This window comes from Pelodiscus sinensis, chromosome 2 (assembly GCF_049634645.1).
Source record: "Pelodiscus sinensis isolate JC-2024 chromosome 2, ASM4963464v1, whole genome shotgun sequence".
NCBI lineage: Eukaryota > Metazoa > Chordata > Testudines > Trionychidae > Pelodiscus > Pelodiscus sinensis.
The window spans coordinates 185842499-185860192 of NC_134712.1; the positions used below are offsets into that span (position 1 = coordinate 185842499).

Sequence of the window (17694 nt, forward strand, 5' to 3'; positions counted from 1 at the left end):
AATAGGTGATGAGCTTTCATGGGCCAGACCCACTTCCTCAGATCATATTCTGGAAGAGAACTGGCATGACCGTATATACCAAAGGAATATAATGAAAAAAGTGAACACATTACAGTAGACTTCCGATAATCCGGCACCCTTGGGACCCAGGTGGTGCCGGATTATCAGAAATGCCGGACTATCAGGAGGTACTCTGGCAAGGGCGGGTCTCGTGGGAGGGAAGCGGGGGAGGGGGAGGGGGTGTGCCAAACCCTCCCTCCTGCTGCAGGGAGGCAGAGCCTGCGAGCGGTGGAAGAGGAGAGGCGGCGACAGGCAGGCAGCCACATTCAGGACGTTCTGATCAGTTACACTCACTCCGGCTGGATCCACAGCCGACACGCAGTTAATGTACCTTTCCTCTCTACTGCCTGGAGGAGGGGGGGCAGGGGAAGGTACGGGTCGGTGGGAGAGGGCGGGGGTGTGCCAAAGCAGCCGCATTTAGGACGTTCTGATCAGTTACACTCACTCAAAATAAAGTTACAGATTTAAGTTTCAGGGGTTTGTTAAAGTTTGCATTTTTTAGTGTTTAAGTGAATAATTAACAGACTGTGTGTGTATATATATATATATATGTATATATATATATATCTCAACAGTGTATATATCCGTACACCCCCACCCCACCGACCCCTACCCTCCCCCGTCTCCCATCCCTCCCTCCTCCGGGCAGTAGAGTTCAACTGCTGCCTCTGGTTTTTTGCACAAGCTCACTCACTTGATCTTTTGATCCTGGACTATCGGTCTACTGGTAAAAGCAGCAGGGACAGGGAGGGGAGATGATCTCTTGTGAGTTTCAGCAGCAGCCTGTCACCCGCGGATCTACCCGTTCCCATCGCCCCCCCACTCCCGGCAGTAGAGAGGAAAGGTACATTAATTGCATGTCGGCTGTGGATCCAGCCGGAGTGAGTGTAACTGATCAGAACGTCCTGAATGCGGCTGCTTCGGCACACCCCCGCCCCCTCCCTCTTCCCCTCTCCCACCGACCCCTACCTTCCCCTGCCCCCCCTCCTCCAGGCAGTAGAGAGGAAAGGTACATTAATTGCATGTCGGCTGTGGATCCAGCCGCAGTTAATCAATTACACTAACAACTTGAAGCAACTGCCGGAGCACTTCCGGGTTGCAGTTGGTGCTGGACCATCAGGCGTACTGGACCAATGGATGCTGGACCACCGGAGTTTTACTGTATTAAACTGACATATCAGATTTAGTACAGAAGATGGGGTGAAGAGAGCAGCTTCTCCTCTCTTGGAATTCACACTTCCAGATCAGCTACTAGAAGTGGGCCTCATCCTCCCTGATTGGATCCACCTCATCATCCCCAGCCTGATTTTGGCCTGCATATTTATACCTGCCTCTGGAAATTTCCACTACATGCATCTGACGAAGTGGGTCTTTGCCCACATAAGCTTATGCTCCAACACTTCAGTTAGTCTATAAGGTGCCACAGGACTCCTCACTGCTTTTGCAGATTCAGACTAACATGGCTACCCCTCTGATGTTATAATGTGGTGCATGAAGGAAAGTTTCTTCCTAATCTTAGCTGATGACCATGATGCCCTGAGGACAGATGGGCTCTACAAAGCCTCTTTACTAGTGTAGTGACTATGAATAATGACTTTCGTAGTTCCAAGTATGGGATAGCAGATTCTACAGTCAACTATCTATCTTCCAATACACAGGGCCATTTAACCGACAAATCGGACATCAGTTTAATATCAGACATGATCCTGGCTGACGGAGGCAGCAGAGAGAGAGTTCCTCAGTGGATGTAAATTAGCTACATTAGAGTCAATGGACTTACACTGAATTATACCAGTTGCAGATCTGACTAATATGCTCCTGAGAAGTATTTTCCATCTCTACTGTATGATTTATAGATCACAATTTCACTAAAGCTACAAGGTAAACAATTTAGTTAGGCTAAACAGAGAAATACTGAGGTCCAGACATGCCATGATAGTTGTAGAATAAAGTCTTGTGTTGTTAAGGAGATTTTTTTCTGCGGTGGTTTGTTGCCTGTAGATGAGTTTTTGTTGGTTTACTATAATTGGTTGCCTGGACATTAACCATACAAGTCTTTGAAGCACTAAGGGTCACTGCACTGTTATTAAAAACATGTGTGAAATCAGCCAGTCTCACTTCTTTTTCAATTAAAGACAAAAAATTGCATGTTTTAACAAGCCCTTTACACGACAGGCAACTGAACTATCTGTACTCCATGTCCTCAGCCCTTGACAATTGTGCTTCAGCCCAGTGTTTCCTAGTCCTCTCCACTATCTAGTTATGTATCTCAGACCCACATTTGCTTCTACACCCAACTCCGCGTTCATTGTGTCCGTAGTCCATGCCTCCCCTTGCTGCTCAGCACACCTCTGTTCTTGAAGCCCTGAAAATGCCTTCCATCTTCCAGACCTGGGGAAGAGTTCCCAGGGTAGGTCTTCTGGATCCACCACTCTCCCAGATTTGAAGCGGCCTTTCACCCCACACCCTTCCCAGGCTATGGCTGGAAGAACAGAAGGAGAGGTGGGAGGAGCAGAAAAGAGCCATTCCATTACTCATGAGAGGGTGTAGAGCAGAGCCACCCTGAGTAGATGAGCTCTTTCTGCTTCCTTCTCCCACCCACCCAAAATGTGGGATACAGTCTCTCCAAAGGACTCTGGAAGTATACAATTTGAAGATAATAACTTGTACTCTTGCACCAGACTGACCACATTAAAGAACGGGCACGGTATATTACAGTCTAACTAAATATAACAGTTTAACAGTTCATGGAACTGTAATGAACTGCTGACAAACATGAGGCGCATGTAAATAAGTGGCTGGTGGTCCATATTTTTTCTTCTTTTCAAAAATGGTCCATGGCATCCAGGTTGACAACCAGTAATTTATTGAATACTCTGCAGGTAGTTTCTAAATGACCTATTTTTGTTAAATGTCACATTTTAAAATATTACTGTGCAATGTCACTAACCTTTGCTGTTAGCCTGTATATACACATCGATAATACTGTGTGTGCATGCAATAGAAAGATTAAAATCTAGAATTGTGAGCTGTTTAAACAGTGTCGGCTTGGACCCTGTAAATTTATTGCACTTAAGGTCAGCACTCCTTTCTTTAGAATTATTTCTAACCTTATATTACTCTTTTTATAGTGGAGTCCCTCAGTAAAAAATTTCATTTCTCCATTACATAATTCTATTGAAAGAACACGTGAACAGCCATACTGGGTCAGACCAATGGTCCATTTAGCCCAGGGGTGTGCAATAATTTTGGTGGCAGGACACCAAGGTTTGCGAAAGTGGTCAAGGGTCACACTTTTCTGTGGAGGAGATGTGGGGTCTAGGATGGATGTTGGGTGCCGAGGGGCACTCAGGGTAAGGGACTGGGGGGTAAAAGAGGGTGTGGGGTCTGAAAGAGAGTTTGGGTGAAGGACGGGGTTGTGACCTGGGGCAGGGGACTGAGGTGTAGGGTCAGGGAGAGTGTTGTGACCTAGGGCAGGGGGTGCAGAGGGTTTGGATGGTGACCTGGGGGAGGGAGTTGGGGTGCAGGAGGGGCTGGGTGCCAGAGGCAGGATCTGGCTGGGAGGCACTTACCTAAGTGTCTCCTGGCCAGTGGCCCTGCAGCACCTCCAAAGCAAATTGGACTCCCTGCCTGCTGCAGCCCCAGATCACTTTAATTTGCAGGCTGTTGCCTTTGTGTGGCCTCAGCTCTGGGGCGGGGGAGGGGAAGGGAAGGAGGTGGGGAGGGGAGGCTTGTTCTGATCCCATCCCCCAGGCCAATCTCTCAGCTCCTATGGGCTGGTTGTTTCCAGTCAACAGGAGCTGAGATATTAGCTGGGGGTGGGGAAATCACGTGAAGCTTACCCTCACTGCAGAGGAGAGTGCCCACAGACTGGCTGTGTCTACATTGGCAAGATCTTGGGCAAAAACTTACCACTTACACTGGCAGGGAGTTCTTGCGCAAGAACACTGACGTTCTAATGTAAGAAATCAGTGCTTTTTGCACAAGAACTATGATGTTCCTACTCAGGAAAAAGCCCTCTTGCGCAAGTGTTCTTTGTTTGTCGTATTTTGACAATAGATAAGTAGCTCACTTAAGTATGCTGGACTTTAGGTAGACAAAAATCACCTGGCTGCTTCTCTGGGTTGGGGACAGCTGAGAACACACACTGATCTGATCATTCCTTCTGAAGCATGTGGCTACGTCTACACTGGCATGATAACGCAAAAACTATTTGCACAAGAGAGCATCTACGCTGGCAGTGTAGATAGGCAACATGAACTAAAATGGCCATCGGAGCTTTCTTGCGCAAGAGAGCGTCTACACTGGTATGGCTGCTCTTGCGCAAAAGCACATCTCCTGCGCAAAGGCATATGCCAGCGTAGATGTTTTCTTGTGCAAATACTTTTAATGCAAAAATTCTTGTGTTAAAAGTATTTGCACAAAATCATGCCAGTGTAGACGTAGCCACTGTGTTTTAAACTGCGGCAGCTGTGTGCCTCAGGGTCCCGGCAGGTAATCTATGGGATGGATCTGGTGGCTTAGCAGGCCAGATCCAGCCCCCAGGCTGTATTTTGCCCAGCCCTGATCTAGCCCAATATCCCATTTCTGACAGAGGCCAATGCCACATGCTTCAGAAGGAATGAACAGATCAGTGCATGTTCTCAGCTGTCCCCAACCCAGAGAAGCAGCCAGGTGATTTTGTCTACCTAAAGTCCAGCATACTTAAGTGAGCTACTTATCTAGTGTCAAAATACGACAAACAAAATGAATGAAGTTAGAGGCAATGAATCACTTTGAGTAATGCCAGTAAGAACAAAACAGCTGGATCAATTAGGAGAAACAAAGTGACTCCGAAGATTTTGGACTTGTCTGCATAGACATTTTAGTTTGTGGGAAGCTGGGATGCGAATCTACCTCACATTAGCCTGTGGCGGACTGACTACCCTCATATGCCCTGCTGATGTGCGTTAATAGTTCACTAATGTGCTTTGATCTAGTCCCCTTTGAAACTGAGCTGGAGAGGGTTAGATCAAAGTGCATTAGCAAGAAGTAAGTTCCATATGGACAGTTAACCATGATGGCCAAAATATTTTCCAAGTATTTTGAAGACCCATCTTCTTGGCTAAGCCTAAGAAAGAATAGTCCATTCTGACTCAGACACACTTGCCTTCCTAACCAGCCTGATCTTTCTCTGTCCGAGTCTAGAAGTTGCCTGGGTTTGTTTCAGCAGTTTAGTCAGTGGCAGCAACTCAGGCAGCTCATGTGTAAGTTTACCTTAGATGAGAGCTCAGGCACCTGGCTTATTGCTCCTACTACCTCCTGACTCTTGCAAATGACCTGTTGCAGAGATGTTGTCTCTTGATGGCAACACAAAAGAAGCATGAAACGGGGGGGGGGGGGGGGAAAACTATCTTCATTCTTATTTGCTATCCCTCCTCCCTCATCACCCACTCCCATTCCCTTTACCCACCTGCACACATTCTCCATCTGTTACACTTGGGCAAGAGCATCTAGCTCACTAGTGAGGGAAGTCAGATGCCCACATCATTGGGCATTAAGAGCATTGCTACTGGTTGCTGAGCTAGGAAGATAACACCTCATAACTATAGCTTTTGTTGAGTCAGTCAGGTTGTTCCAATGGGGACGCATCCCTGCAGGAAGCTCCCTCCAGATGCAGTCATACTTCTTGAAATGAACATTGTACTAGAAATCAACTGGGTCGTCACACCAGACAGGCAACACCCCTCCAACTACTTCCATCACCAGCATCAGTATTAACTGCCAAGTGCACCTCCAATGGGCACACACAGTCTTGAAAGTACCATCAAAGGATTAAATTAGCCTGAAAGTCTCCAGACAAACTGCTGCAGTACCACTGATATCGAGAGATGCCACAGAGCATGAGCTCAGACCAGGACCTTGGAATACTACAGCCAGTATGTCCATTCTGTCAGGACACATACTGCACACTGTTAACACAAAGACATTGTGTCACAACACAATGCAGTGGTGCATTGTGCCATCTAAAATATATTTAATGGGACAGGTATCAGTCCTCTCTCTAAAGTCAATAGCTCTCCCCCCTATAAACCCAAGATAGGTATCACTGGTAGTCCTAACTTATGGAAATCATTGTTGCCATTGAAATACCAACAACTCCAGCTGTTGAAATGACACGAGCAGTCTGAACATGTCCCCAAGCAATAAAAACAATAAGTTCCTTGTCAATGTAACACACACACACACAGATTTTTATAATTCCATAAACTTACTGTTGAACTTTGAGGTCAATCTTTTTAACTATCCAACTATTTTGGCAGAAATTAATAAAAAAGCCCATAAGAGGGAGCCCTCTTATGAGATCGTCAGAAGAGGGCAGCCTTATACATGTTCCAAGTTATAATCAGAATCTGCATCTTCATCAAGCACCAAGGGTATGTTCTATAGCAAGACATCAGCTCTGGCTCCAGGAGCTAAGGAAGTACCTACATTGCTTCCCATAAAAAAAAAAACCCACTTTTATTACTCCTCACACTTCCAGAGCAAGGAGTTAGAAGCAGCTCATTGAAATCTATCAAGATCGTGCTTTTGAGGTAGAGAAATGTGTTTCATCTTATCCAATACAGAATATAAGTTCCTATGAGTTTATTACATTTGCACAAAGCAAATCAAATCACTGAAAATGACACACTTTCCCAGATTCATTGACCCACCTGTAGAATCCGTTCAAATCTCTAACCCAATGTGTCCTCAAACATCACATAGATACAGAAATTTAAAATGAAAACTTCAAGAAGGGAGGGAAGTTAAATTAACGTAACATTTCTTAGATATCTCAAAGGTCGCAGTTGGGTAGTTCTATTAGATTTTCATATGGATTCTTGTAAGATGTATGTGGAAAAAACTTTATCGAGTTTACTGCACGAGGCTCAAGAAAATGCAGACAATATGAATTTTGACTTTAATCTTGTTTTTTTCTGGAAAACTATTTTCAAAATGTTTTAAGTAAACTATATATAATCTCTTGCAGGAAACAGCACTGAATACCAATCTATGAGCAATAAAATCATTTTGCTAATCTCAAAACATGAGTGCATGGGCAGCGTCATACTCAATTGAGCCACAGCACTGCCATATATCCCACAGTTGGATTTTGCAAATACCAATTCCATCAAGTAAGTTTATAAGTTCATTAAACTGCAAACACAGATGACAACTGTTTACAATTAAATATGGATGAGAAAGAGAGATTAGAGTTCAGAAGATAAAAAGAAAGATTATAATATGAGCATATAATGTAGGAGGATAAAAATCACCACAGGCATGTTTTAATACAAAAGGACAAGGTTTTTCCTAGCAGATGCAGGATGAATGCATACATTCTAACAACATTCCTAGAAGTTAATCTTTCAACTCTGCTAATGTTTCCATAAGATTCTAATGCTACTAGTCTTGATGTGCGCCTGTTCCACCTCTCCCTTCTATTTAACAATGAATCAAGTGTATAAAGTATACAATGAAATTCATGCGATTTGTTGAAGGGGTATTCTTCTCTTGATTTACAAGCATCTCTCTCATTACTATCAAGAGGGGGTCACACACGTACACAGAGAAGAATATTCACTTTTGGGTTTGCTATGTGCACACCAGTGGGAATACACTAACAACATCCTGTGCTCAGACCCATTGATAAAGGTACAGTCAATGCTAACAAATTCAGAAGATAAAACTATGGCCATTTAAAAAAAAAATCCAGGTTAAAAAAAAAAAAAAAAAAACTCCACTACACTGCCCTTCAAAACGAGGAGGAAATACAGTGCTGTAGTCTCATCTTAGCTACTCAGGTGAACAGATCCGTAAACAGTATAATCCAGGCACTGGACCAGTCCCAAATTCAACTTCATGGATTTTTGAGGCCAGAAATGATCCATGTGGTTAATTTGACTGCCAGACCAACACCGACCATAGGAAGTTCCTTGAAAATATGCACTCCGTTGCCACACTGCAGGCAGCAACCATCATCATATCAATAAGCAGCAGAGAGCAAATTTCTTATCCATTCCATCGAGCATGCATACACAACAAACAAGAGAAAGCAAATGGGATGGCATGATTGTTTCTAATCACCAAGTACCCATTATCTAGCCCCTCTCTACACCAAAGTCTCATGGTTTGAACAGACAACTCTGAACTACCTCAGCTTTTAATTGCTTCATGCCAAATCCCAATTGACATTTAGGGTATATATAGACTGTGGCTCTACTTCAGGATACTGGAAGTATCCCTAAAGAGCAACACCACATCCTTAAATGCACCCGCTATTTCAGCGTCCCTGTAACCCTCATTTCACAAAGGTTAAGGGATTTGTCAGAGTAGTGCCTTATTTTGAAATGTGCCACTGACTACACAGCACCAAATACCAAAATAAGCTCTTTTGACCTAGCACAAATTGCATAGCTTATTCCGACAGAAAGGTGCTGTCTAGACAAACCCTTAGCAAAACTAAAGCCACCTTGGGGCTACATCTCCACTGGCCAGTCTTGCGCAAGAACATATGCAAATGATGAGGCACAGTGATGAAGATTGCCATGCCTCATTTACATACTTAATGAGCCACCATTTTTATGCAAGGGGCTTTTACGCAAGAAGGAGCAGTCTACACTGCTCCTTTTTGCGCAACCCCCCCCTCTTGTGCAAGAGCTGTTCTGCCTGAAAATAAGTTGATTCAAATCATTTGTGCAAAAATGGCAGCTCATTAAGTAGCATGAGGCGTGACGATATTCATCGCTGCGCCTCATTTGCATATGTTCTTGCACAAGACTGGCCAGTGTATACGTAGCCTGGCTGTTTCACCACTTCTAAGGGTACGTAATTGTGCTTTTATCAAAAGCAAAGCAGCACTTCAAGTTTGTGTGCAGTCCTCCTATGGAAAAGGGATTTATCCCATGTTGCAGCTGCTGTTTTGAAAAAGCTGATAAGGCAATCTATACCAACTGACCGGTTTAAAAAAATATATAAAGTTGGAGAGAAGGGTTACATTTTAGGCCTGTCAATATTTTCATTTAAGCAGCTGAGTTATGTTTCTGCCTAAAGCCAGAACAATTTTTCCCTCTGTTCTATCGGACTGAATTGGCTACCATCTCCTCTCAATATGCCACAGTCAAGGAGAGAAGGGGAAGTGGCAGCAAAAAAGGGAAAGAAAAAGTAAAGCTGCTAACAATGTCCGCACTAGTTGGCAGCTGTCACACAGCTTCCCTGCTCTTGGCATCAGCACTTAGTCTGTGCTTGCAGTGGGTCCCTCCCTAAGCATCCCTATCAACCTTCAGCTCATCTTTCCCATTTGACTATTTGAAATGGAGCAAGACACAGGTGTAGCAGGGATAGTGACCTGACTCGACTCAACTGGGGATATGAGCTCCCCCAAAGAGGGAATAAAATTCATCTTCACCATAAGAAGTGTGATGGGATGCAGAGGTCCTTTGGTGCCTCATAGCTAGTGGGTTCAACATGAGGAACCCTCCTATTTCATTCACGTGCAACAGTGATAGAGAGAAACTTCATCCATTGCAGTGGCACTGTGCCTGCTTATGAGGTCACTCACTTTGGCTCACTTAACTGGACAACTCTCAGAACCCAGAGTTGATTATTACTTAAAAATAACAGAGCAGTACAACCATATGGTTCACATCATATGCACCTGCATGTATTAAGATATAGTGCGATGCATGTTCTCCTTGAAAAGCACATATTACCTGATGTGGCTGTGAGCTGGACCATCTGCTATATGAAGGAGCACCTGAAGTCTTGCTGGCTGTTGACCTCTGTAAAACAAAACCAAAAAAAAATCCATGTGTCCAGCTAGAGCTTACTATAAATAGCCATATCTGAATTTTAATTAATGTCAGCAACCCAGATTTCCACAGAGGGAGAAAAGCAGAATAGCTAATGGTTAAGGCATCTGAGACTGAAGTGACCTCTGTTTTACTTACAATTTTGCTTCTGACCTAGTGCTTGACCATGGATAAGTCCCTCCAGGCTTCTGTTTCCCCCTTGCATCCTTAGTCCTTCTTAGCTATTTAGGTTACAATCTCTGCTTGAGTGAGTGTTTGTACACTGCTTAACTGGGTTCCAGTCTTAGTTGAGGCCTCTAAATACTACTGTCTCAAAGAATAAAAGTGGTCATCTTTCTGCTGTAGCCTTATGCTTTGCTTCTCTAGGTCTACTGTCTCAGAAGCAATAAAGCAAGTCTTCTAGTACAAAAGAGTTGTAATAACCGCCTAATAATCTGATGCCAGCCATGCTCATGGAGAGCCATAAGTATATCATCTACATACACTTTAGAAAGGCTTTTTACAGGGGACTGCCTGATTTATTGTTTTATTCTTTGAACTCTAAACTGAAATGCAACACCTGTGACATACAATAATTAAGGAAATGGTGTACTAATTGCCACCAAGTTTAAAATTATTGTAAAAATTATTACCTAACCAGAATGTTGTCTCAGGTGATTTGGTCTTTTCCCACTAAAATCATTCATCCAGAGACATAGAAGAGAGCTCAGATTTTCTACCAGTTGTGGCAAGTTTTCTACCAGTTATGCAGCAGCAAGCTGTTTTTTCTTTATACTGCATTACACTGATCTAAAGAAAAGTTTTAATTCACAGGATCTAATGAAAGGGACTCAATCCAAACCAGAGGTTTGAGCTCAGGTTGGTTGGTTTCTAACATTGTAGATGGACAAATGTACTGCTTTTGAAACCGGAGAACTATTTGCTTTTACAGGTATAATGCAAGCAAATGGTTTAATCAATACATCACAATCCTGTCCTAGGCTCACCTGAGATTCTAACTCTGGTCTTTTCAGCCAAGTGTGATAATAATGCTGTTATGTATTATAATATCAATGCTCACAAATTAGAGCTACATTTACATACATTCTTCCAGCACCAGTGTTGATGCACAGGGCAGAAACAACAATTAAACTTACATTTTTTACATTTGAGACCTACCCTGAATTTACATCTCCAGATATAAAATATTAATTTACCAATACATCAACTAGGCTCAAACACAAGCTCATGTTTATGAAGGAACCATATATGGAAATTATAGCTCTATGTGGAATTTATACTACGGTACTCTTTGGAATTACTGAAATAATTGGTTTAATGCTTATAACACTTGGACAGAAAGAACATGTTCTATGATATAACCAATAGGTTACATGTATCATTATGTATTCTAGAGTGATTGACTTCTCATTCTCTTACTAATGAGAAAGGGACTCAGTTGATTATGTTGCTAGCTATTCCTTTTGATAAGCAATAGTTATTGCAATTACATTTGTAATATAACCTTACTCTGTGGTTTCTTAACTTGTAACAGATATCCCAAAGACTTCAAAAATTAAAAAGTGCACAGACATTTTGTTTCAAAAATGCTTTTATAGAACTCTGAAGGAGACACCTAGTAAGTCTCCCAATAATGAGTTGAAAAATGACATTACTTTACTCCAGAAGCTTTTTTTTTTTAAATGGCAAACAATTTGCTAGAAGCACCTTATGCTTTTCTTAATTAAAAGTACTTAGAAAGCAAATAGTGTTATCCAACTTTGTTCCTGCTGTCCCAAAATCTCAGTCAATAGCCAGGAATATGATGTTTTTCCCATTTCCTTCAGTAATAAATTTCTTTCATACCTAATCATTCCCAAACCCTTGTGTTTCAGAAATGAAAGTTAAAAACAATTCTTCCCAGTACAAACTGTAAGAAGAATACAATATCCTGCTCTTAACCACTCAGCATCTGCATATTCTTGCATGGTTTAATGAAACAAGCGTAGACATCAAAGGGTCCATTTATGGGCAATTGTATAATGAAATGAGAACACAAAAGGATTCTTAGAGGTGGTCAAAAGTTTTCAGAATCAAAGTGTTCTGCAAGAACATGTTTTCCATCCATGTTTTCAACAGAAGTCGGACAGGCCCAACTCCCTGGGCATCCAGGAGGCTCCATAGGAAACAGTTTTGAGGAAGTATTGTAAGGCTGGACTGCTGCTAACTTTCAAGTTCTCTCAGAGAGCCTCCATGCCACAGGAGATGTTTGGAGGGCAGATTGCATTTCCCACTTGCCTCACTACATAATGAATTACTGAGAACTAGAGCCTAGATCAGAATCTGGATCTACATCTCCAACTGACTAGCACTGGCCATCTGCAAGCAGACTTGAACCTAAGACTTCTGAAGCTAAGCGCATGAGCACCCACTGCCCTGAGATAGAAAGTAGCCAGCTGAGAGCAGCCATAGAGCAGACACCTTACTCCCTCTTTAAGTGGTTTCAGTGCCACTAGATAGGACAGTACTATAGGTTACACACACACTTATCACAAGGAAGATTAGCATATGAGGGTTCTTTCTGCTAGTTTTATTGACTCTAGCAGCACTTTCCCTGTGTGATATGAGCCTTCTCTACTACCTGAGTTACTCCTTCTTCCTCAGGGAAGAAAGCTTCCCATTGTGGAAGTTTCATCAGTATTCCTCCCCTTCTGGGAAATTAACAAACACCAGCATTCAAAGCCTTCTAACTTTGTGCCTCAGGCTCAGCTAGTCCTTTGTCAGGGGCTCCCCTTGCTTAGAGCCAGCCCTCCTTTGCAGCCCTCCTCCCTGCAGTTTTTCAGCCAGCAGACTCCCATCACTATAGGTCTTTCAGCAGACTTCCTTCTCAGTTAGCTCTTGCTTGTTTTCTCTCCCAGGCATTATGTGCTGGAACTGTGGAGGCTTAGTACCTGTCCTTTCCAGTAGTTCTCTCTCCCTAAAGCCCAGTCTTCCTCCTACTTCCACGAAACTGCCAGCCCAAGCCTAAGAAACTAAGGAGAAAGCAGCTGACTGAATTCAGGTTTTTACTATATTCCCCAGCTGGCTTGGTTTGTAATCACATTTTTCCTCCCCTCTCCTTATTTCCTCCACCTGTGGGAGTGAATTGCAACTGCAGCTGATCCCACATCCCTCTTAAAGGACCAGTTGAGCCTATGGCATGGGGGGTGCCTGGGTTGGCAGACACCAAGCTGGGGTTGGGAGAGGTGCATGGAGCTCAAGCTCTAGCAGGGTCCCGCTCTGCCCCATGGGGGAGCCCTGCAGCTTGTGTGCCCCACATAAGAGGGGTTGGGGCAGGCAAGCCCCCATTCCTCCTGTGACTCTTGCCAGGGCCCCAGATCCCTTCTATGCACCCTCCTCTTCCTGTCCCCCTAGAGCACTGGATCCCTCCCACCCCCTTTCTCTGGGCACTGGATCCCTCCTGCACACCCACTCCTTCCTGGCCCCCCCCAGGGCCCTCCATCATCCCCTTAGCCCCCCACCTGAAAGCTGGCCCCACTCACTTTTCCTGTCCTAGCCACACCACTGGTTCAGAAAGCAAGGAAAACTACCAACTGCACATTTTTTTTTGTTGGCTATGCTACTAGTCACTGGCAAAAAAAAAGATGCTGAGAAAAACAGGCATCATTTAAATATCCAGAGAGTACTCTATTTGAAGGGGTAAAGTCTGACGTAGGAATGCTGATAGGTAGAAAATGTTTTAAACCTAGAGCCAGAGGAAAGCCTAGATTGGGCAAGTGCTGATGAACCAATAGGCCTGTTCCAAAGAGCTTCCAAGCTCAGTGATGGGGGTGGGGAAGTGAGGGGAAGAGAATGCTTTTCACAGCAACAAAGTGGCACAGATAAAAGGAGAACAAACAATGCAGCATCTACCCAGGTCTTAGGAAAACAGTGTTTGGTCACTAGAGTCACTTTTTTGAACAAAACTGTTTATTAAAATAAGAAGTAATAGAAGAACTAGCTGGGTCACAGTGTCTACCACAGTGTCTACCCAATCCTTTTTTGAATTGGGGGCTGCTGACCCACAGAAAAATCAGTCGGGGGCTGCAGGAGACAGTGGGAGGGCTGGAGTGCCAGCGCAGGCTCCCCAGTGTTGGGGAGGCCCTTAGCTTCAGGGGCCAGATCAAGGCAACCCAGGGTCTACATCCGGCCTTAGATTCTCCACCGCTGGTGGACCACATGCCAGTCAAACACTTAAAAAGGATCCAAGTAACACAGGATAATCTATGGGTAAGGTAATAGTACATGTCCATCAATGACTAAGACTGAAGACTTACTTATTTGTTATATTCAGGCAATAGCCATAGATCAATTCACTTCCATGCATACCCTACCAGAGCATTTCATAAGGTCCTCAGCCTGCTCCAATACAATATACGAACAGATGATTCATTAGCATTTTGTCACCATGTTTACATCATTTTAGTTTACACAAACATAGAAATAACTTGCTGAAATACAGACTAAACAAGCTGAACTTAAAATATAAATCAGTACTTGGGACTTTAAAGCTTATTAAAATATGTAGAATCTGTTTGGCCCAAACAAGTTTTCACTGAGATTTGTGTGGTCCTCTTGTGTAATAAGATTTAGCATTGTTGGTAGAGTTCAAAGGAAATGTTAATAGTGTTGTCACTTATTTATAACCTATTGGTTGCGATTGCATTACATTACGTATGTCCTTGTAATCAGATAACCCTAGATCAAAATGTGTGTTAGTGTTAAGATGAGAAGATATTTGATGTGAAAATTAATGAAAAATAATTTGCTGTTAGATTACTCTTACATTGTGTATACCACTGTGATTTACATTGTATATATTCCTATGACTAAATTACCCATTCAACGTGACCATAGCCTTGGAAATGTGAATGAAGAAGAACACTAACCCAGAGCAAGGGTTATTGACTTCAACAATGGGAATTCATAGACTTAGGCCACATCTACGTTTGCACTTATGTCAGCAAAACATTTGTCAGTTGGGGCGTGAAAAACAACATGCCACTGAGGCTATATCTACACTACTGCTTGGTGGGGGAGGTCAGAAAAAGGTACGTAAATTGTGATTTGCAATTTGCGTACCCTTTTCCAATTATTTTTTCGGAAGAGGCTTTTTTGACATTTGGCCCACCTACACTCTTCTTTCACAAGAGCCCTTATTCCTCATAAAATGAGGGCTTCCGAAAGAGCGTGTCTGCTCGTCCAAAAATTTTTTGGACGCGTTCTAGTCATTTTCTCAGTGGCAAAAATTTTGCCAGCATAAGCACTTGTATGAATAGAGCTGTGTCAGCAGGAGATGTTCTCCTAACAACATGACTGCCATGTTTTGAGCTGGTTTTATTATGTCAGCAGGAGAACTCTCTCTCATTGTCATAACACACCTACATGAGTGCTCTTACAGCACCACAGTTGTATCAGTACAGCCATGTTGTTATAAACTTTTAAGTGTAGACAGGGCCACTGGAGGCTACGTCTACACTACAGGCTTCTTGCGCAAGAAGCCTTTCGTGCTAGATTTTTTGCGCAAGAGAGCGTCTACACTCTTGGACAATCTCCTGCATATAAAAGTCACCCGAAAGCACTTCTAGCCAGGCTAGAGGTCACCAGTTGCTCTTGAGTATTGTTGCCAGAGCCCTCCACAGATGCACACTTCAAGGGACCCCTTTGGACAGCTGCTTCCCTGTCTCTGCTGCCTGCTTCCTAGCCTCTTTGGCAAAGCTAAGCCTTCTATAGTGCCTGCTGTGTTTGCCCTTTGTTCTTTGGGGACCACACAGCTTTCCACTACTCTGCCCTGTGCTATGGAGCTGGAGCTGCCCCAGGGCATGCCATGGACCCCCAGGGCCAGGTGCACTCCCTGCAGTGCCTGCTTCAAGAAGGGGCTCTCTGCCTCATGGAGGTGGACCCCGAGATCTTCCTCTTTAACCTCTGGCTGGCTGTGGGTGCCCCAACCCACCATACCCAGAAGAATTTGGAGGCTGGACACCAGCTCTGAGTGGTGGGATGACCAGCAATGGATGCAGAACTTCTGCATGTGGAAGGCCTCTGACGACACGACACCCACCTGCGGCCCGCCATTCCACTCCAAAAGCAGGTCACCATTACCCTCTGGAAGCTGGCCACCCCTGACAGCTACTGCCCGGTGGCACATCAGTTTGGGGTGCGGAGGTCCACCATTGGGGCTGACCTCATGCAGGTAAGGACATCACAGGATGCAGCCCCTGCATGGGGGAGGGGAGTGTTGCATAAGGGGAACCTTCAGGATGGGGGGGCTGAGCACTGTACGAGATGGGGGGAAAGCCTTGGCCCTGTAGGCTGGTGCCTTCTCACCCTCACACTGGCTGGTCGGGGGAGGGCACGGGCTAATGGGGGAGTCTCCTGTGGGGTTGGAGGGCCAGAAGGGCAACCCCACTGGGAGCACAGAGGTCCTCTCTTAACCTCTGTTGTATGTGTTCCCATCTCTCCTACAGGTCGTCCGGACCATCAACTCCCTGCTGCTGCACAGAGTCATCCGGCTCCAGGACCTGGATGCTACCATGGGTGGCTTTGCTGTGCTGGGATTCCCCAGCTGCGAGGGAGCAAACAACGGCACGCACATCCCTATCAGGACCCTGAAACACAGAGCGGCCCAGTTTGTGGACCGCAAGTGTTACTTCTCTATAGTCCTGCAGGCCCTGATGGACCACTGGGGCCACTTCACTAACATTTATGTGGGGCGGTAGGTCAGGGCTCACGATGCCCGAGTTTTCCGCAACTCCAGCCTGTGTGCCCAGCTGGAGGCGGGCACCTTTTCCCCTCGATGGGAGTTCCCTGTGGGCGACCAGACTATGCCAGTGTACATAGTGGGGGACGTGGCATACTCACTCATGCCCTGGCTAATGTGCCCCTACATGGGCCACCTGGATCACACAAAGGACATTTTCAACGCCCGCCTGAACAGAGCCCGCCTCCAGGTAGAGTGTGCCTTTGGACGTTTGAAAGAGCAGTTCCGCTGCCTCCTCACCTGCCTGCACGTTGGGGAGAGGTGGTGGTAGTCTGCTGTGTGCTCCACAACTTGGGGGAGCGCAAGGGGGAGGCCTTCCTCCTGGCGTGGGTGGCAGAGGCCACCCGCGAGGGCCAGGGCTTTGAACAGGCCCGGACAGCTGCGACCTCCTAGGCCCATGAGGCTGGGGTGTGCATCCGGGAGGCCCTGAGGGAGGGGTTCTCACAGGAACCACTGTAAATATCCCCAGGGCCTCCATCCTTCCTTCTTTCTCCCTTCTCCCTCACACCCTCGCCCCTTACCCCTACCTCCCAATAAACACACCTGTTTGGTTTTCTATCAAAATTAGTCTTTTTTTATTTAACAAAAACGAAGGTGGCCTTGGGGAGGGAGGCTGTGTGATGGGGGGGGATCATCACTGGGAGGGGGGATGAGGTCTGGGGTGGATAAATGGGTGGGCAGCTGGAGTGGGGCCAGGATTGGCGGGCAGGCAGGAGGAGGAGCCATAGGAGGGGCCATAGGCATGGCTGGGGGAGGAGCTATGGCCATGGGGAAGGGAGGGAACAGAGTCGTGGCAGGGTGGGCAGACGGGTGGTCCATGGGGATAGGAGGGGGGCAGGAGGGTGGAAGGCAGGAGCAGCGTCAGCAGACACCTGTTCCCCCGGGTGGGACAGGATGTCCAGCAGGGTGTCACAGCCTGCCATCAGGTCACTCCATGCCTGCTGCCAACACTCCAGGTTGGCATTCAGCTGGTGCAACAGGGTGTGTGTATGTCACACATCACCCTGATGTGCTGGCGCATCA

General features: G+C 45.3%; 1 protein-coding gene across 7 annotated transcripts in view; it reads right to left on the reverse strand.

Moving 5' to 3' along the window:
* RBMS3 (RNA binding motif single stranded interacting protein 3) overlaps window positions 1–17694 on the reverse strand; it is a 995810-nt gene that overhangs the window by 787155 nt on the left and 190961 nt on the right. For 5 of the 7 annotated variants that reach the window (XM_075921983.1, XM_075921980.1, XM_075921984.1 and 2 more), the window contains one exon: window positions 9795–9863. The exons of 1 other annotated variant lie outside the window; for it this stretch is intronic. In XM_075921983.1, the coding sequence (XP_075778098.1) occupies window positions 9795–9863 (69 nt within the window). Of the gene's footprint in view, window positions 1–9794; window positions 9864–12823; window positions 12898–17694 lie in introns of those variants that run through there. One more of the 7 variants, XM_075921985.1, reaches the window with a different exon arrangement.